The sequence below is a fragment of the Eurosta solidaginis genome, chromosome 2 (assembly GCF_040869045.1).
Source record: "Eurosta solidaginis isolate ZX-2024a chromosome 2, ASM4086904v1, whole genome shotgun sequence".
NCBI classification, from domain to species: domain Eukaryota; kingdom Metazoa; phylum Arthropoda; class Insecta; order Diptera; family Tephritidae; genus Eurosta; species Eurosta solidaginis.
Window position 1 is genome coordinate 44,653,330 of NC_090320.1, and position 21,127 is coordinate 44,674,456.

At 38.8% G+C, this 21,127-nt stretch overlaps 2 protein-coding genes across 2 annotated transcripts in view; one reads left to right on the top strand and one right to left on the bottom strand.

Annotated features, from left to right (window-relative positions):
* The window catches only part of obst-B (obstructor-B), a 77,945-nt gene extending 60,245 nt beyond the window's left edge, over positions 1 to 17,700 (top strand). Inside the window, exons 5-6 of the mRNA XM_067769458.1 lie at positions 16,985 to 17,381; positions 17,450 to 17,700. Of these exons, the coding sequence (XP_067625559.1) occupies positions 16,985 to 17,381; positions 17,450 to 17,594 (542 nt within the window). The 3' untranslated portion in view covers positions 17,595 to 17,700. The remainder of the gene's footprint in view (positions 1 to 16,984; positions 17,382 to 17,449) is intronic.
* On the bottom strand, positions 5,160 to 6,862 carry LOC137242085 (angiopoietin-4-like). The gene is made up of 4 exons (XM_067769457.1): positions 6,671 to 6,862; positions 6,445 to 6,513; positions 5,816 to 6,376; positions 5,160 to 5,742 (listed from the first exon to the last, which is right to left on the bottom strand). Exons 1-4 carry the CDS (start codon positions 6,859 to 6,861, stop codon positions 5,589 to 5,591), a joined length of 975 nt encoding a protein of 324 aa, XP_067625558.1. The 5' UTR covers position 6,862; the 3' UTR covers positions 5,160 to 5,588.
* Positions 17,701 to 21,127: the final 3,427 nt, after the last annotated feature.

Consider the following 21,127-nt stretch of genomic DNA (forward strand, 5'->3'; position numbering starts at 1 on the left):
AGGGAGGTTAGGTTAGGTTGAACTGGCCGGTACAGAAAAACCCTATCAAAAACTAGGACCTATGTTATAAAATAACTCCGTCCTTTTGGCAAATACTAGAAGCTTCCTAGGACTCAAGCCACTTGCTGCTTCTAGATCTGACAGCTGTATCACTCCTAATAGCTGGAGTCTTAGCCTGGCAAGCGCAGGGCACGAGTACAGAACGTGCTCGATCCTTTCCTCCTCCAGCCCGCACTTCACACATCTGCTATCACTGACGCTAGACGCCAGAAGACAGTGTTCAGTTAGAATACGCGCCATGAGTCTACAGCCCTCTCTTTTTAATGATAGAAACAACTTTGTTAATCTAAGGTTGTAAGACCTACACATAATCTTCGACACTTTACAGCCCCGCGCTTGAACCCACGCGTTTCCTTGGTCGATCATGCGCACCTCTCGCCTTCGCTTAATCTCGCCCAGTCCAATTGGGATGTCTTCGGAGCAATCTTCTAGGCATGTGCCCTTTTTAGCCAGTTCATCCACTTTTCCCCCTATTCCCATATGCCATGGGACCCAATCCCTGTCCTGATTCTCTCTAGGGACTGCTTACTCTCCAACACGCATTTAGATGCTGTGCTATGCGAGATTATTGCCTTAAGTGCTGCTTGACTGTCAATATAAAAGCTAACACAATTGCAGCTTGGTCTATTTTCTTCCAGGGTTTTTACTGCTTTGGTTGCGGCTACTATTTCCGCTTGGAAAACGCTACAATAATCCTGCAGCCTGTAGGATCTGTTTATTTTCGGATCAGCACAGTATACCGCAGACCCTACTCCCTCCACTTCTTTGGTACCATCTGTGTACACATGTATCGCCTCGTCCGCCATTTGAGCACCCTTGCGCCAACCTTCCACCTCTATTGTGCCCTTAAGATTGACCTCGAAGCGCAGATAGGGAATTAGGTGTTCTGTTCGGCTTGTGATTGATGACGCTATACTACTATGGCCATATGGTCGGCGCTCAAGCTGCACCGAGGCACCTAGCCTGGTTGCAGTTGTTAATGCTATGTTCTGTGCTACCAGGTCTACAGGTGGAATGTGCAGAATGGCATACAGTGCAGCCATCGGGGTTGTTTTCAGGGCTTCCATAATGCTTAGCATCGATAGTCTGCATATCGCCTCTAATTTGAGGTATTTTGTTTTTTGTGCGGCTTTCCACTAAACAAGAACTCCATAGTATTGGATAGGGCTTACAATTTCTGTAAAACCCCAATGAGAAGGAGAGGCCGATAAGCCCCACGTTCACCCCAGCATTCTTGTACATGCATAGAGTGCCGTTGGGGCCTTCTTCACCCTCTCCTCCACGTTGAGCTTCCATGACAGCTTACTGTCTAGGATGATTTCTAGATATTTTGTGCAAGATTTCTGCTGTAGGTTCACCCCTCCTAAATTAGGCCTGGTCCAATTTGGGACCTTGTACCTCTTTGTAAACAAGACCATATCCGTCTCCTCCGCGTTGGCTTTCAACCGACATTAAATGCCCAGGTATGAAGCGTCCGATCCATCCTTCCACTTATGACAATTGCAACGTCATCTGCATAAGCCGTAAGTTTTATGGGTCCCTCATCGAATCGCCTGAGCATTTGTTTGATGACCAGCGTCCACAGCAGAGGTGATAGCACCCTTCCCTGCGGCGTGCCCCTGTCTAGTGATTTCGTGGCCTCGTACAATCCCCATTGTGATGTAATCTTCCTGCAATTTAACATGAAGCCGATCCATCTGGTTAAGGCTGGATGTACTTTAATGTAATTAAGACCATCCACAATCGCCCATTTAGAAACATTATTGAAAGCCCCGACAATGTCCAAGAAGACTCCTAGAGAATATTCCTTATATTCCAGTGATTTCTCTATGCTTATTACCACCCTATGCAATGCGGTATCTACCGACTTGCCTTTGGTGTACGCATGTTGTGTTGTGGAGAGCAGCTTTTCATCCACGTTGGACTTTATGTACACATCTATCAGCCTCTCTAAGTTTTTGAGTAGAAATGATGTTAATCTAATGGGTCTATAGTCTTTGGGATACACGTGACTGATCTTTCCCGCCTTTGGTAGGAAAGCTACACGAGCAGTTAGTTCTCCAAGAGTGCGGTACATGATTCATTCTTATGCTCCCATCGAATATTATTTTAAGCCATTCCACGACCGCCCTACTTGAAACTTGTAGCATGGCCGGTAATATGCCATCTGGGCCCGGCGATTTAAACTTAGAAAACGTCTTCACTGCCCATTCGATCTTGATATCGGTCACCAAGCCCGGCACTACCCGCTTCGTGATCGAAGTGAGAGTGCTGTCTGCTGGCTCTTCTCTTCTTCTTCCAATGGGAAATGTGCATCGAGAAGTACCTCAAGGGATTCCTTACTATTACGTGACCATTCCCCGTTCTCTTCCTTTATTAGTCCCTGGACTATGTTTCCTCTTGCTAGGACTTTTCTCAACCGTGCTGTTTCGCTGGAGTACGCTATGTCCGTACAAAAACTTTTCCATGAAATTCCCTTCGCCATGTAAATTTCACGCTTGTAGATCCTCAGTAGATCCCTGTACTCGTCCCTTCACGGTTCGCTTTCCGCGGTCTTTGCTAGCTTAAACATTTCTTTTACCTGTCTTCTTAGAAGGCTCAGCTGATTGCTACACCATGGCGGCTTTGATTTTCCTCTTGTGACCAATCAGTTCTCCTTTACTGTCACTATTTTTAATGTTATTTCGTAATTTTATATTTTATAAGATCCACTGTGTAAAATTTTTCCGGGCATATCATCGCATTAAATTCAATTACTTCGCCGTATTACATTTGGCTTGGATTAAGGCGCGGTCAACCGCCGACCAATAGTCAATAGTCTTGCACAAACAACAAAGAAGAAAAAAAGAAATTATCATTATGTAGTTACATAGTTTTACAGTCATATTTAAGTAGTACTTAGCGAGGAGGCAAAAGCTGACACGATAGGGAAAAAGTCGTGCTTAAGTGTAACTAATGATAATTGCTATTGACACAAGTTTGCACAAGAAACTTACAAAATCGCTTAAGTGGCTGATTCGCTATTTCCGCCCTTATTCATTATTTGAAACTGCAGAAAAATTCAAAGGTTAAGCTTAAACTTTTATTTTTGTAACTGCAATTGTACCAAGTTTAAGTAACTCGTGTGAATCTATGTATGTATGAACTTCTAAAAGCATTCTTTGCAGACGCGCTATAATATTCTGTATTATGAACCAATTTCGAACAGCTGTAAAATCACTTATCACATTTACTTACACTTGTAGATATAATGGGGCTATACTTATACTTATATACTTATGTACATGAGTTTGTACGACTTCCAATGCAGCAAACGTACTGTTGAACTCCTATTAAAGATTATCTGTTAATATTCTTGATAATAACGGTGCGCTGATTATTGATATTACAACAACAACAACAACAAAAAATGGAGTACTCAGGTGTATTATGTGTTTGCACTTAAATATTAATATAAAAACTCAAGCGCGTTTTCTCATTTTAAACATTTAAATTTTTTATTGCAAAATCGTATACCAGAATCGTACCTTAGAAGAAGCGATTATGATTGACTGCGACCCAGTCTGCACGACGAAAATACAACATAAAATTATTGCGATATAGACCTGCTATAAATGTGGAGCCCAATACCCGTTAAATATTTTTTTCGAGCGATTTAAATGGTTTACAACACCTTCAGCTGTAAATGAGAAAGCGTCATATGGAAATGAGAATAACGAAGTGTAAATACGAAAGCGCACTTCGATATGTGAATATGCACTTGTAAATAAGAAAGCATCAAATGAAATTTCGAAAACGTCTACTGCAATTGAGAATAGTCAGTTGTAAATGAGAATAGTCAATTTTAAATGCGAAATCGTCATATGAAAATGAGATTAGTCAATTGTTAATAAGAAATCGTCATATGGAAATGAGAATAGTCACTTGTAAAGGAAAAAGGGAGATATTCAAGCCATCCAGTTTTAAGTAAGCAAAACTGCCTTTGAGGGAAATATCGCACGGCTCGCTATAAAGGGATTATAGATCTTATAAAAGTTACTCAAGAATTTTGAGAGGTGATCTACAGATTCAAAACATTGTATACCCAAAAGCCGTATGCATAAACTTTGTAATACGATAGAATCAGTTCCCACTTTGTGGTATGCTTAGCTATTTTCAGACCAAGGCCAAAATTTTCGAGTTCACTATGACCAGAACATACTCATATTAATACCATTAAATGAAAGGTTACGATAATCTTCCTAAAAACTTTCGGCTGCGTGGAGGTGTTGTGTCCGATATGATGATGCAAACGATCTGCGGTTGTTTATACTCGTTCCAAGTATAACTCAGAAATTATCGGATTTTTCACGCAATAGAAACAAAGACTCAGTACTTAAAGTATCGATAGCAATTTCAAAAGCTTTTAGCTACTACCAAACTAGTCAGGCTCCCATCGCATATAGAAGGTGAATACGAAGCCGTTCTCGGCCTAAAATAGGTCATACCGATTGATTTTGTAAAAGGTTGTGACCGGTCATACCCCTCTTGGCCAGTTTGTGAGCTCTACTGTTGAGTTATACTAAATTGTCAGTTGATAGATCTGTGTTATTCACTGACTGATTTCCTGTCATATAGTCCAAGACCCTTAGGGCTGCATGGCTTTTAAGGCACCGTGGATGGGATACAATTACACTTGGTTGACGGTGCAATGCTCGAAAAGGCATGGTGAGGCCTTTAGTCACAGGTCCCGTAAAAATTTATCTCCTTTCAACTATTCCATTGAGCTTAAAGCCATCACTAAAAATATTGATGGCTCTCTTAATAGTGTGTTGCATTTTGGCGTATTCATACATGTGGAACCCGTAAAATATTGCAATCAATGCTGCATTACATAACGTTTTAATTGTTTTTGATTGCAATCTGTTTGCAATCATGTTCTCCATACAATCGCCGATTGCAAACCATTGATTATATACAAATCACAGTCGACAATCATTTGTATGTATGTGATTGCAATCACGCTTCTATTGATTGCAACCATGTCCCGGTTACAATCGTTTATTGCAAGTAAGGTAACACTCATTGACTGTACAAAAATTGTTCTTACAATCACTCGATTTTCATTTTCGTTTCTTGGAAAATTTTATTTCAATGACACCGTACGGAAAAAAGCAATCACATTTGATTGTAATTTTTGCAATCACAAAAATCATTGTAAATTGATTGTTTTTTGTAAATGTTAAAATCAGAAAAAACACTCAATTTTGGTTTGCCCTATTTCATTGTAAATTGATTGTTGATTGTAAATTTTACAATCTTAAAAAAGTAATGAAATTTGATCACAATCCAATAAGCAGGGCAATCTTTGATTTTAAATCAAATGATTGTAAATATTTACAGCTCAGATAAAAATTATACAAAGACAATTTTGTTTCCATCAAACTCAGTTCGCTACAAGTAAACGAGTTACCCTCTCATTGAACCTACAGCTAAACAAATAGTAACAAACAAAAACTTTTTTTTTTAATAAAATTTTTTAATTACTTTCAATTTGTACCCAAATAACAAAACTTAGGCCTAATTGCCATATGCACGTACGACAGTGAATAGTTCAAACCAATAGTAGTCTTATTATCCCATACGATGCCAATATGTTTTGGTATTTCCCATTTTGTAGGCGCATAGATGCCATTTAGTTTACTATGAAGAAGAAGAGGAGGAATATCCAAACGCATATCAATTAAAGACAAAAAGTGAAATCGAATCCATTTACCTTATCGCACAACCCTCCTTCCACCAACCGCCATACTTTTCCTTGCCAATACAATAACCGGTACGATCTTTTGTACGAAATTTATATCCCCTTAATTGTGATAGCTCATCAACAGCATTACCGCTAAATTGACCTAATACATTCAACGAATACTGCATGCTCTCATCGCCAATAGCAAAATGATCATAATGAGCAATCTCTTCCGCACTATCCTCCTTTAAACGCATAACAATTTGCAACTCATGCGGTGAATCGCTTGTTAGCCAATACAAAGCTTCCATGCCTAAGAAATAACTATTATGGGGATCACCGAATCCCGATTTATAATTAGCCCAATTCAAATTGAAATCGGTATCTTTATCTTGACGCCTTTGCACAACCGTCCATGGACAACCACCAGCCGTGTCAGATAAACAATAAACATTGATCGGCATATAACCGGAAATGTGTAAGCTATAGACACCATCACGATCACGTACGTTGGGTGGTAGAATGTCAGCGCAACTTTTGGGAAAACGTTGTAGTAGACGTGTGGTGAAGGAGTCGCTTAGGGAGCGTACACTGGTTAGAGATTTGAATGAATTATTTAAATTTAATTGGCGAAATCAAAAAAATTACTTTTCACTTACGTCTTCTCCATTAAGTCGGTTAACTGTTGCACTGTTATAGGCTGCTCTTGCTGATCGCACACTGATGCACTGAAAAAATTGTGTTTTCAAAATAGAGAATTTTTTTTCAGCTTTTGAAAAAAACATTTTTTTTTAATTATAAAAAAGAAATTTTTTTTTTGCTTTTTTTTTTTTTTTTTTGAGAAAAATAAATTTTCAATTTTAAATTTTTTTCTATTCTCTTTACCTATTATTTTCTTCATAAGTTATACTTTGGTTGCATTGCTTTAATAAATTACGCATTGTTTCATCCACAATTATTGTCAAATATTCTGCATCACTCACACTTTTTCTCTCTCGATATTCAGAGCTAATCGTTTTTATTAATAAAATTGCAAACATCAATCGAAATAAGATTAGCTTCCGGAATTGTAGCATCTTAGACATTTATGATTAGACTGAGTGCATTGCATATGCAAATATTCTATATGCATGTCAAATTATGAGATTAACATAATTTCAAAATCTTATCAGCTTTACTTATATTATGTCATACATTTTTTTGTTGTTATATTTTCAATGTTAGTGTTAAATTTCATAAATTTTTTCATTGATATAGCAGTGACGTGAGAGCTAAATCTTTGGTATTTCAAATGCACTCATTAGCGATGTGCGGCTTCGGTTATTTGAGAAACCGGTTTAGTAGAGATCTCGAATCGAACTAAGTCGGGTATTTAGATCGGCTCGACTCTAGCAAATAAATTAGCCTTAGAGGTGTTTTAACACTATCTATTAAAAGCACCTTCACTCAGGTGATAGCTTACTCCATGGTTGATCAAATTAACACCTTCGTTTCCAAGAAGACAGAAACCAGAACAGAAAATGGAACAGATATCGGAACAAAAACCAGAATGAAAACCATGAAAACACTGAAACCGTAGCCAAAACACAACCGAAGCCAACCCTACAACAAAGATTACAACCGTGTGGAAAACGGGACCATTACCGAAATCGAAGTTCGAAAACGAAACCTAATTTGAAACCCAAAAGAGAAAAGGAACGGAACTTGGGCCGCAACGTGAAAATGAAATGAGAACAACTGTCGAAATGGAAAATGAAACACGGTTCAAATCAGAGACTGAAACTGGAAAGTTAAACAGGAACCGAATCTGGAATCGAAACTGCAAAATAAAACAGGAACTAAGTAGGAAACAATAGTTAAAAAAGAAGCCGAAACCGAATATAGAACCAAAGCTGGAAAATGAAACCGGAATCGGATCTGGAACTGAGACTTGAAAATGAAACCGGAACTGAATCTGGGACTGAAACTAGAAATTGAAACAGGAACCGAATATAGTATCGAAACTGGAAAATGAAACCGGAATCCATACTGGAAGAAAAACTGGAAAGACCGGAACCAAACCCAGAAATGAAAAAAATAACCCGAAAACTGGACTAGAAACTAATCTGAAATTAAACTGCAAGAAAAACCAGCTCGAAATCAGAAACCGAATCTGAAATCGAAACCGCAACAAAAACCAGGTTGAAACCAAAATTGAAACTGGAAAATTAATTCAACACCAAACCAGGAACTAAAAAAAAGAAGGGGGGAACTAAACCAGAAACTAATATTAAACCGACACCGCAACAAATTTGAATTCGAAACTGGAACAAAAACCAGAAAGGAATTCAAAGCTCAAGCCTAATCTTAAACCCCGGCCTGTAAGAGGAATCCAAACAAGGCCGTAGCCGTACTGAAACGGAAAACGATACTGCAACCGCAAGCAATCGAGGGTTCGAAATCTAAGCCCCATAGGAAACGGTACAAACACATGAAACCTGCACCGACACCAGAACAGAAATAAGAGCAAAGCCAAAATCAGGGGCCCTGTCTGCATTTCAATTTGGAATAAAATGCGATTCGGAATCTGTCAAACTGGAGATATTTCTTCTAAAATTCTAAAGAAACCCGAACCGAATCTGAAACCTGGACCGTACCCGACGCTGAAACAATAACAACCCCGGAAATGAAGGCAGAACCGAGCTTAAGCCTGGCCCGCATCTTGAATAGGGACAGTGAAACTGAAACAATTCCGTATCGATCGAACCAACGCTAGAACCAAAAAAAAAATTAGCAGCCGCAACAGAACCCATAACAGGAGTCGAGCCCAAAGCTGAAGCAAAACCAGTTACTGGATCTAGAACCAAATAAGAACCCCACAATTAGAATCATATCTGTAAACGAAAACAAGCACGTATCTAAAACTAGAAACTAAAAAAGGAACCCAAACTAGAGACTAGAACCGAAATTATGAAATAAGAGGTGACATATTGTAACGAATTTCGGGAAATCCCGCTTATTCCAAATCTTCTGCTAACGTTCGAGTCACTAAACTGTTGAATAAATAACTCCAATATTCAGTAATGCAAAAATGGTCTTTATTAGACTACTTGAAAGTACTTCACAACCAATAGCGTGATTAAATCAAACTGAATTCTGATTGCCCAGCTTGCGTTCTTTTATACTCTTCGCATTCCTCTTTCGCATACTTCTAGGCGTTTCTTCTTCTAGAATTTACTACTTAGTTACCAGCTATGAAATTACCAGCTATAAACTACAGATGCACGTTTATAGCTTCTCGCATAGCAATATGTGCGTGTTTATGTGAGTAATGATTGCATACTTTTGTGAGTTATGTCAGATATATGCATGTGTTTGTGCATATCTCTCCGCTTCTTGTATGTACACATGTGTAGACATAATGATTGATTTGTTTATGTAGATACAAGTGACTGCTTAGTGTCGGCTTAGATATGATAGTATGCCTTAGTGTTGCTAATATTCCTCACAATATTAACAGAAGGAAGAAAATAACCCATAACCAAAAGCAGGAGGAAAACTACCAGATCCGTAATGGGAGCCGCAGCCGGAACCGAAACCAAAACCAAGCCTGACGCCATAATTTCCCCTTGAAAGGAGTTTGGCAAACTATAAAAATGTATTTTTGCATTACAATCAGCGGATGCAGATGTCGTTCGAAGTCGGTCAAAACATATAGGATGTGTTGGCATACTTCTTCATATTAGGATGTAGTTATGCTCTGGGTTTGAGTTCTGAATCTTGGAGGGTCCCCGATATATTGTGAAAGGTAGACCATAAAATACCGTCCCCTTGCTGGTACAACAAATTTTCCACAAAGATCCCAGAGAGGAGCTAGCAAATTCCTTGGAACCGGGAAGTCAAGATGAACAACAGAGTTGGGAGTGGAATATTCTCAAAGAAGCTCAAAATAAATAAGAGACTATGCTTACCTGACGAACGCCAAAAAAGATTTAATGATGAGTACAAGCTATACGCAGATAGCAACATAGAGCAGCGAAAGAAAACGCACCGGCTACGTTTTTTTTTTTGTTTATGGAAACAGAGGAACCGGGTGGCCCCAACTCTGCTGTAAAGACCAGGTGAACAACGATTTTAACTCGCTTGGTGTGACTAATTGGCGCCAGTTGGCGGAGCGAAAAACTTACTGATAAGCTTTTTGGACGGCCATAACCATTTAAACGGTTAAGCGCAGTTAAGTAAGTATACAAGAGTATAAAAACCTTGACAGATGCTTGCGACTTTCAACTGTAGTGGAACGTTCGCCGCTAAGGTGAGCTTAGTGTCTATCTTTTCACATGTAGCTGTTGGTCCCCTACCGTGATATTAATGCTAGTGGAGATCGCCATCTCGTGAGTATTAGTCATCCAAGAACTGTAGTGCTCTGTTGGGTTTAGAAACTAAGAACTTTTCAGAGAACGGGGCTTAACATGGAACTCTGGTATATATAGAAGAAGGTGCAAAATAATACACAAACTTGGTTTTTCAAATTTAAGTGATCAGCTTAAGAGTTCAAGCCCACCTAATTTATCAGCAGAAAGATCGTAACGTAAAAGCTTTATTAAGAAGTGCGTATATCAGTTATTCTGCTAAAATTAACGAAATCAGTGATAAAGTCATATCTCAAATGTTGCTATGTGAAGCAATTCATTTTATATAAAGCTGAGGAACACAAATTTGAAAACGACAAGAAAACGCTTACACAGTTAACACAAACATACATCCATAAGCAAGAACCTTCATATAGACCTTCTACTAAGTACTCAATTAAAATTGCATGCAACAATTCTATGAGCATTGACAGGTTGTAAGTGGACGAACTTACTCGTATGTGCAATGGTGTCTCAAATAGCATACGTATTTACATACAAACAAACATAAATATTTGCACTTCGAGATACAAGTTTATGTGTGTGAATGTTTGGAACTATAATGACTTTGTTTGCACAAAACTTTATTAATGTACACACACACATACATACATACATATGCGCCTATATTATGCACCTACACTTGTACTTTTGAAGCGTCAGATGCATGCACGCATACATACATATTTACATGTACATCCTTGTGCATCTTAATCATCTGTTTATATTGAGTCATTTTCAGTTCGTTTTATATGCAGCAGCAGCAGTCGCTCCTCAATGTATAAATGTTCCGTATGTCAAATTGTGGTCACTTGCAGTTTTTTGTTCTTCACAACCAATGACAGTAAAATAGCAGGCAAACAAATAAACAAAAACAGCACTGACAACAATTTTTCTCAGGCGAAAATTTCTGACGATGTGATATAACCTCATGTGGAAATTCAAATTGTATTTTGTAATAATATTTATTCTAGGATATTTAGAAATTTTTGCATTTGTTAAAAATCTACATAAAATAGTCTTAATGTTGATACATACATACTCATCATCATGTATTGGCGCTTAATAGCCTAGTCCTAGATAGTTACGTTAGTCGTTCCTGCTTTCCGCGCACGGACGCCAATTCGGGTCACCAATGGAGATCTAATCTTACTCCACTTGCTTCAATTAACTTAGTTGTGGTCTTCTCTTCTGCTGACAAGCTCAAAGTTACTCTCTCTTTGAAAAGTGCGGCGCTGAATACTTCTAGGACCATTTCGCCTTCGTTGAACACGTTTAATGAAGCCGATCTATACATTAGGATAGGTATGATGAGGGGCTTATGGATAGTAATTTTTGTTTTAAACTGGGTGCCGCCATGGTGTTTTTGTTGCTGTTGTTTTCATTGTTGTAGCAGTGCTTCGCCACATCCAATAGGCGCGACAGATCACAAACTATGTATTATCAATATTCTCTAACGGGAGTTCAAAGAAATTGGCAGTTTCAACAGTGGTTGACACCTCGTTAGGGGCGTTGCTTCCACATTGCAAATAAAGAGATGGCTGGTGTCTTGTGGCGCGTGTTTCCCTCTGCGAGTTCTGGGTATTTTTTTTTAAGAACTGGGTTTGCTGTACAATTCCTGGTATAGAGGTCCGACGATTTTTTGTGGATATCACTGAATTTGCATAAAACATGTATGCCTAGTCCTGTCAATTTGTCAATTAAAAAGGAGCACGACGAATATTGGAAGAGTAGTTTTTTTGTCAAAGCGCAATAGATAAAATTTAGGGTAGCACTGCATCATTGGTCTAGTAATAATATTTTACCTAAGTGCTTGAATAGATCGGCCGGCATTCGGTTTCCAGTATTGTGCTTTATTTTATACGAGATATTGTTATTCTAGAATCTTCCAACCAGCAAAAACATGAAGCTCTCTATAATCCTTTTTCACAAATAATGCTCAAGTTCGCCGCGGGCAGCACAGCATATGAAACGTACTGCTACTTCTCGGTGACATCGTCAGGTTTAATATTGCTAAGTAAGTAAGCAGTTGTGAGAGTCTAGTGGAGAATTCATTAGATATATGATTCATTCAGGGTTCATTGGTAGCAAACTTTCATCATATCACAGCAAACTTTGCTGCAGGGAGGCATCTGCATATCTTGGCTTTCAAAAAATCAAAGAGCCGCATTCATATTTGGACTTCCTATAGTACACACTGCGAACGCCCTAGACACTGGTGATATGCTTGTCATCGACCACGATTGGAAGAGATTATATCGTAGAAGCTGGATTTTGCGACTGTAGGAACACAGACCCTTTTCATGCCCCCTATGGAGTTAAAGTCGTCAGTTTTAACTTGAAGTCTTAACTGTTTCCGATACAAAGAGCCGTTATCTAAGTCGATGGCATCACCTATTGGCTCGTAAGTGTAGGATAGTGCAATATTAGCCGTGTTTATTTCACATGATAATGTTTAGGATACCCATCTAGCGACAATTATTAAAGACTCGCGGCATTGGTAAATAATAAGCTACAAAACGGGTTGCTCTGAATAGCGGAGACATACACCTCTCTTGGTCGGCTCAGTCAGTTGGGGTGAATAGTGGACTCACACCATTTTCGGCTACGGAAATGGAGAATAGTGTCGAGAAAATTGGAAAGACCCATCCAGTTTCAAATGAGTATAATGCATACTGAAATTTGGCAGTACTAGTGTCCTGCGCAATAATTTCATAAGTGTAGATAAAGTTACATACTTAGCAGTCCATATAAAGTTTAAGTGCATATGTATATACATGTAAAAAAACACCACCTATTGTTAAAGCCTCTTTTTGCTCCCGACTGCGGTGAGACGCTCGTTCACAGCCGTGAACTACACTACTTGGCGTTTTAATCACCTTCCCACTACGAAATCAATTCAATGGCTACGTTATGTTGCAAGGACCTATTGTCCTCCTGGTTTTCTTTGTCCATCGGACTGTACAGCGGTGACGTCCGAATTTGCCTTTACTCGAATATCTATTAATCGGGCTGTATTATTGTGCACGAGTCCGGTTATTCCAGGTACATGCGCTCAAATTTTTCCATGCTCGTGAGGTTGACAGTTGCGCTGCGGAAGCTATGAATTGCGCTTATCAACCCTTTGACTGCAATCATCGGAGGCTTCTCGCAATTAAAGTTGTTTTAAGGGGTGGCCAAAAGTCGAGCCAAGTCAAAGTACAGGTACAGTAAATTGGGCTCGTAAATAGTTGCACATTTTTATAGTGGTGCAGCATATCCAGGCCTGGACCCTGCCATGTACCAGCCATGTAGTAAAATATTGCATACTTTTAGGCGCTGAAGACCTTTTCTACGACTACAGTCCACTCATCGAAAACCATGTTGCGAAAATAAGCAGATGATCGGTGTTAAAGTAGTTTCATACATTTTTGGTATCTTCCTTAAACACGATAAACTAAAAATTCCGCCATCTTCAATATTTTTTTAATTGCTAGAGCCAAACCTTTCTTGCTCACAAATATAATAATGCATAATATTAGACAAATAAAAGTTTTGAAAATAAAATAAGCCAATAGAGGACATAAATGTCCGAAAATTGCTGCTGCGGCAGAAGACAATAAGGTCAATTGTAATTTAGGCGTTGACATATGGACAGCCATTTTTAGCGAACGGAAGATAAGGCACTAAACTTTCCCTCTGTGTATGCAACACTTCATCCGGGGTCAATATACATAAACAATTTTGAAGGAAACTAAAAAAAAAACAACTCAAGCTTACTAAACCATCAAGCAGTACATTTAATTTGGCCACGTTTTTCAAACTATACGTTTTAGTTATGCAAACTAACAAGTGGTTGTGGAAAGCAATAAAGCACTGCATACTTCTAGGCGCATAATGGAATTATAGGGTATGCTTAGCGCTACACATGCATAAATTATGATATACGAGTATATATATATGATCCTATATATATGTATTGTAACGAATTTACTGCAAATCCTCTTATTTGCCCTTTTGCTAAGTTCGTAGCACTAAACTGTTGAATAAATAACTCCAATATTGAATAATGGAAAAATGGCCTTTATTAAAGTACTTCACAATAACACTTATACTTTGCAACTAGCTTGCTTAACAACCAAACTGATTGATAGTTCAAATGAAACTCTACTATTGCCTGCCAGATTGCGTGCTTAATCAATAACTGCTTGATAGCTCAACTCAAACTGAACTCCAGCGCCTCTACATTTACTGCGTTATATACTCTCTGATTTCAACGTTCGCATCTTCTAGGTGCTTCCAGAATCTACTAGTTGCCATCAGCTCTCAAACTTCTCAGCTGTAACTACAATTGCAGGATTTTATAGCTTTTCTTATTGCATACTTTCAGGAGTATCTCAGATATATGCATGCGTTTGTGCATTGATTCTCCGCTGCTCGTATACGTACATGGTACATATGTGTAGACGCAATTATTGTTTCGTTTATGTAGATACATAATGATTGAATTATTGATGTGAATTCACGTCACTGCTTAGCATCGGCTTAGAGATAGCAGCACCCCTTAGTTTTGATAATATTCGTAACAGTATTTATGCATTTTTTAATAAGCGCATGGCCGAATAAATTAGCCTAAACAAAAAATTACAACAAAAAAGCACTAGGAGTATATACGAAAGCAGTGCGCATCGACCATATTCGAACACTTGGTCAAAGCAAAAAAGAGAAGGCAACAAATTAACAATAACCAGTTTCGCGGCCACCGTGGTGTGATGGTAGCGTGCTCCGCCTATCACACCGTACGCCCTGTGTTCAACTCCCGGGCAAGGCAACATCAAAATTTTAGAAATAAGGTTTTTCAATTAGAAGAAATTTTTCCAAGCGGGGTCGCCCCTCGGCAGTGACTGGCAAGCGCTCCGAGTATATTTCTGCCATGAAAAGCTCTCAGTGAAAACTCATCTGCCTTGCAGATGCCGTTCGGAGTCGGCATAAAACATGTAGGTCCCGTCCGGCCAATTTGTATGGAAAATCAAGAGGAGCACGACGCAAATTGGAAGAGAAGCTCGGCCTTAGATCTCTTCGGAGGTTATAGCGCCTTACATTTATTTATTTTTTTAGTTTCGTTCCAAAATGTCATTTGAAAAACCTATCCAGTATAGAAATCAGCGTCATAAAGCATACAAGTTAAAAAAAAAACAACAAAAATATTGTTTCGCTGTAACGTTTATATGGCCACCCATTGATGCAGCATTTTTGGCCATTCAAATTATGCGCTACTCATATAGGATATTGCAGTTAAAAAAGATATAAGCGAATAAAGATACTGTAATATAGTATTCAACAGTAGGTTAGCGGAGTTTATGTCATCGGTAATAAAAGTTTTGCGAAATATATGCCAAAAGGTTAATAGAATATACTTTTAGCCGCATTTTTCAACATATAATCTTGTTGTTGTTGTTGTCGCTATAAAGACGCTCCATGACAGCTTTGGAGAGTCTGATTCATGTTGATGGTCCTTTGCTGAGATCCTTTACGTGGCGGTAACAAGCACCATTAGGTACAAGACCATCTCAGAAAGGATTTGATATGACCACATGGAACTTTATAGGTCATACCGCCTTGTTGTTGTTGTGCTTCGCCTCAACCAATAGGTGCGAACGAGCACAAATTGTCATCAAAGTCCTCTAACGGGAGTCCATGGAAACTTGCTGTTTCAACAGGGGCGGACCATATTGGGAGGGGTGTTAGAGGCGTTGTTTCCACATTATAATTTAAGAGATTTTTGGTGTCATGTGGGAACACATTGCAAGCAGGACATACATTTTGTATGTCGGGGTTGATTCTGGATAGGTAAGAGTTTAACCTGTTACAGTACGTAGATCGAAGTTGAGCTAGAGTGACGCGCGTTTCTCTAGGCAGAGTGCGTTCCTCTCCTGCTAGTTCCGGTTATATTTCTTTAAGTACTGGATTCGCCGGGCAATTCATAGCATAGAGGTTCGACGCCTGTTTTTGGATATCACTGAGGATCTGGTTGTGTTGTTTTGCTTCATACGGCTGTGTTCTCAGGTGCCGTTTTCCTCATAATGCTCATCAATCAGGTGTTTGTTGGGATGCCCAGGTTTCTGGGTATTCAACAGAAGCTGTTTGTTCAGCATTTTAGTTCTCTCCCTAATGGGGAGTACTCTCGCCTCATAGTGTAGGTGGTGTTCTGGGGACATAAGAAGAAAGCCCGTAGCGGTTCTGATGGCAGTATTTTGGCAGGCCTGTATTTTCTTCCAGTGAGTAACGTTTACGCTTGGCGACCATATCAGGGACGCGTAGCAAGCAATTGGCCGCCCAATTACTTTGTAAGTAGTAATGATCGTTTCTTTGTATTTACCCCAAGTGCTGCCGGCAAGAGGTTTGGGGATTTTATTAGGGCTCTGGATTTTAGCAACAGTTACGGCTGCGGTTGTTCATACCACCTCCTCTCACCACCTAGTTACATGAAGATCTTGGTGTCGCTAGAACCTCGCCTGCTAAAGAAACAGGATTGGTTACATGTGGGTTAGGTTCACAATTGGGTTGAAGGTCGGGGAATCTATCAATGGCGCTGACAACCCCTTGAAAGGTTTGCACTACACAACTACTTGAATAATTTCGCTATTTTGGTCGCCTCTTATAACAGACGTACTTGCCGCGGGTATATTCCAAGCTTCTTTAGCCGCTGTGGCTCTACATATAATCCTAACTCTAGATATTATTTTAGACTTACGATTTTATGGATCAATCAAAATAAAACATTTCAAATCATTACTTCAAACTAAACTTGCTCTTTTTTTATAACCCACAGAAACCCCTCAACCTTCGCTGCATTGCCCGCGCAAAAATGGCTACTTCGGTCACGAAGCTGAAGGTATCTGCGATAAATTTTACTACTGTGTTGATGGACAATTCAATATGATCACTTGCCCAGCGGGTTTGGTGTTCAATCCCAAAACTGGAATTTGCACATGGCCCGATGAAGTGGGTGTGAAAGGTTGCAAATCGCAGGATATCTTCGAATTCCAATGTCCCAAAGTAAATGAGTCAGTTGCTGTGACACATCCGCGCTATGCCGATCCAGATGATTGTCAATTTTTCTATGTATGCGTAAATGGCGAGATACCACGACGTAATGGTTGCAAGCTGGGACAAGTATTTGATGATGATAAGAAACATTGCGATTGGTCAAGAAATGTGCCAGAGTGGTAAGAAAATTGTGTTTGAGCGAGGCTATGATATGACAGAAAAATAACATCAATTTTTTTGCTTATAGCGCCGATTGGTATAAAGATCGTTTGACTGATGCTGAGTTAGAGGAATTGGAAAATCCCAAACCAAAAAGCAAGAAACCTCAACGCGTGCGTGGTTCAAATCGTAAAAAGCCAGCTAAGGCACCTGTTGAAGAAGAGGAAGAGTAGAAGGCACTTTTGGTTGCTACGTAGTTAGCTTTGATTAAGTGATTTTTTTCGTGTTTTTTTTCTCAAATAAATTGTGAAAGAATTAGATTTTTTATTTAAACTGAAATGCGGTTTTTTTATCCTGCAGAAATTTTCTGAGATAGGCTAACAAGGCGAGACTTTCGCACTACAAATTTAATGACAAACTTCGAATTGCTGCTTATTGGATGCCGGGTGGTGTAGTTAGCGACTACATCAGAACCGCCTAAGACTGAACCAGTGAAAAACGTATTCAAAAGTAATGAAAAGTGAGCAATGGCCATTTCTTAGGGCTCCACAGTTTTAGTTAGTGTTAGTTGAAAGTACTGCGATCTTGAGCTAGTACCGTTTGCTGATGTGATAGTTCTGCGCTATTTCGGTACTTGTGCGATTCGCTAAAGCTTTGTAGTGTATATCGGTGAAGTGCCTTGCGGCCGATCGCCAATTTAACGTTATTGAATGAACGTTGAAGAAAAGTCTGCCAGGGCATTCTCTTTGTTCTTCACAGATGCTGCAAGTTAATAGGTGCTTTAAGAACACAACTTAAACAAAAATTTATCCAGGCTTTGGATATAAAGCCATATTGTAGGCATCTTTAAATCTCCTAAATCTCTAGGCATCCTAATCCTTATTGTAACTGAAGCCAACGATAGGAGATTGTGATATGTGAGCTGTCCACAAACGAGGAAGATATCAATGTTTAGAAACTTCGACTTGTTGACCGCTAAAAGCATGTACAACTGCTACGCGGCTAAGACCTACTTAAAAAACGGCAAGTTAACTGTTTAGCCCAGAGTCAACCTGAGAGTAGGGTTAAACACATACATTTTAACAAATTTTTTAAATTACCTTTGAGCTAAAAAAATAACTTGCCGTTCAACAAGTGGACCTGAAATAATAAATTGAATTTTTCAAAAAAGGCAGTTTCTGCGTTTGTTCACTATCAATCATGTGATCAAACATGCTTTCAGCGAGAGCATTCCAGCACATATGCATACGACAGTGTTCATACATTATGAAGTACTTGGGACACAATGGTTCAAGGGAACGATCTATGCGAAAGCGTACTACTTGTGGTGCATTTTTTTTTGTAATTCAACACGTTAATATTTTTCATCCCTTTTTTAGGAAGCGGATTGCTAGAAATTTGGATATAGAAAACGAGAGAAAGGAAAGTGTGTAGAGGAGAGAAACAGGCTCCGAGGCTGTGCCGAAGACTTCATACCTTTCATGAATGGGGCTGAACAATAATCTTGTCCCGTTCGTAATCTCCGAATAATCGGATGTATAAGATAAGAAATATATAGTGAACAGATCTACATACCTTAACGATTTTTAAGATAAATATAAAATAAAAAACAGGTAGGTACTTTGTGTGAGGATGCAAAGTTTCAGGTTTTTTGTGGTCTGCGTGTAAAAACTATGACTACGAATCACGTATTTCAACAATATATGACGTAAGCGTAACTATTTGATGAAATTTGATGAATTTTGAAGCTTCTAGCCGTAAAAAAGGGGTCAAAATGTCAGTTTATATGAAGTATATAATATATATACCGCCGATCTCTATGATTTTTTCAGACAACAATATATGCTATATACGTAAGCACTCGTTGAAATTTGAAGCCTCTAGCTCTTAAAATAGGGCAGTAATTACGAAAAGTTCCTTATCTGAACAATATGTGCAACATACGAAAGTATATGGTGAAGTTTGAAGCTTCAATCTGTTAAATTGGGTAAGATATTACAAAAATCCTCTTTTTCTGAAAAATCGGTTGTATGGAGGATATATGCTATAGTGGTCCGATCCGGTCGGTTCCGACAAATGTCTAATCGGACACCCAAATACACCCGCTCACCAAATTTTATCAAGATATCTCAAAAATTGAGGGACTAGTTTGCATACAAACAGACAGACGGACAGACGGACATGGCTAAATCAACTCAGCTCTTCAACCTGATTATTTCGGTATACTTAATGGTGGGTCTATCTATTTTCCTTTAAGGACTTACAATTTTCGGTTTCGTGACGAAATTAATATACCATTTCATTTTCATGAAAGGTATAAAAAGAGGGAGCAGGAAAGGAAAAAGGGGTGGGAGCTCGAGAGAAAATCGGATGCAGATAGAGAAAAAGGTTAGGAGAGAAAATACGGAGAGTTAGAGGGAGACGGAGAGCGAGCGAGGGAGAGGGAGGAACGAATAAAATGAAAGGGAAAAGGGAATGCCAGCAAGCAATAGAAAATGTACTAAATGGAATTGGACGTTCGTTAAGCAAGCTAAAGGATAAGCGTCCGGAAACAGAACGCTTCTCAGCCTTTTCCTCAGTCTTTTCCTCAGAGCATATTCGCGATACGGCATCCTTCTATTCAAACTTCGAAACTGTGCTTTGTTATTGCGATAAGCAAAACCTTATGAAAATAAGCCAAGGCAAGGCAAGGAAAGAGCAGGGGAGGAAAACAGAGAAGTAGGGGAGAGTGAAGCTAAGATTATAAGTCTAAACCAAAGCCGCAACTGAAACCGGACAGTGTGTTTTTACAGTTTCTTATCGAAGTATAAACGGTTTGTTGTCGATGAGTTATCGGATTGTTATATGTATGTGTTTTATCGGTATGGGGATGGGTTTTGGATTTCTTATCAAAATGTAGTAAAATTGCTATCAATAAAAGCTCATCAATGAGTTATTGAAGTTGTCGTTATGTTACGAAAAAGTTATCGACACGTTTTCGAACAGTTATTAAAAAGTTATCGACATGTTAGTGAAAATTTATCGATTTCTTATCGAAAAGTTATCGTTTATTTCCCAACAGTTATCAAAAAGTTATTTGTATTTATTATAAATTTGATATCGACCACTTATCGATTTTTTATCGTGGTGTAATCAATTTCTTATCGATGACTCACTCAATAAGAAGCGGATGGGTAGCCGTTAAATAACCGATAGCAAACCGATGAGGCGGCAATAATATTTCGCTGTCGATATGAAGCCAATATTAAAATAATAACTTGTTGGTATCGATTGTTACCGATAACAAGCCGACAAAGCTTTTCTGAAGTAGCACGAAATTATTTGCTGTTCTAAAGTTGTCTCTTTTGTAGTTGAATTTCAACCCCTGTGCGAGATCTACATAGTGGACTGACACGATATTTGAGGTATACGTTTACGCATTGAACTTAAGTGCTACCTTTACTCACTAGGGATCCAAGGGGTTGATTAGCGCTACAAAAAGCTTTATAGCTTTAAAAATTTCGCAACCCAATTGTCAACCTCACCTATGCGAGGCGAATCCTGTAACAAATATGAATGTATTGTAACGAATTCTGGGAATTTCTGATAATTATGCAATTTCTGCTAACGTTCGAATCGCTGAACTGTCGAATAAATAACTCCAATATTCAGTATTGCAAAATCGTATTTATTTAGACTACTTTGGGAGTAGTACAATTATACTTCAATATCACGTATTTTACAAAAGCGTGTTTAAAATAAACTGATTATTTATTCAGCAGCTTGC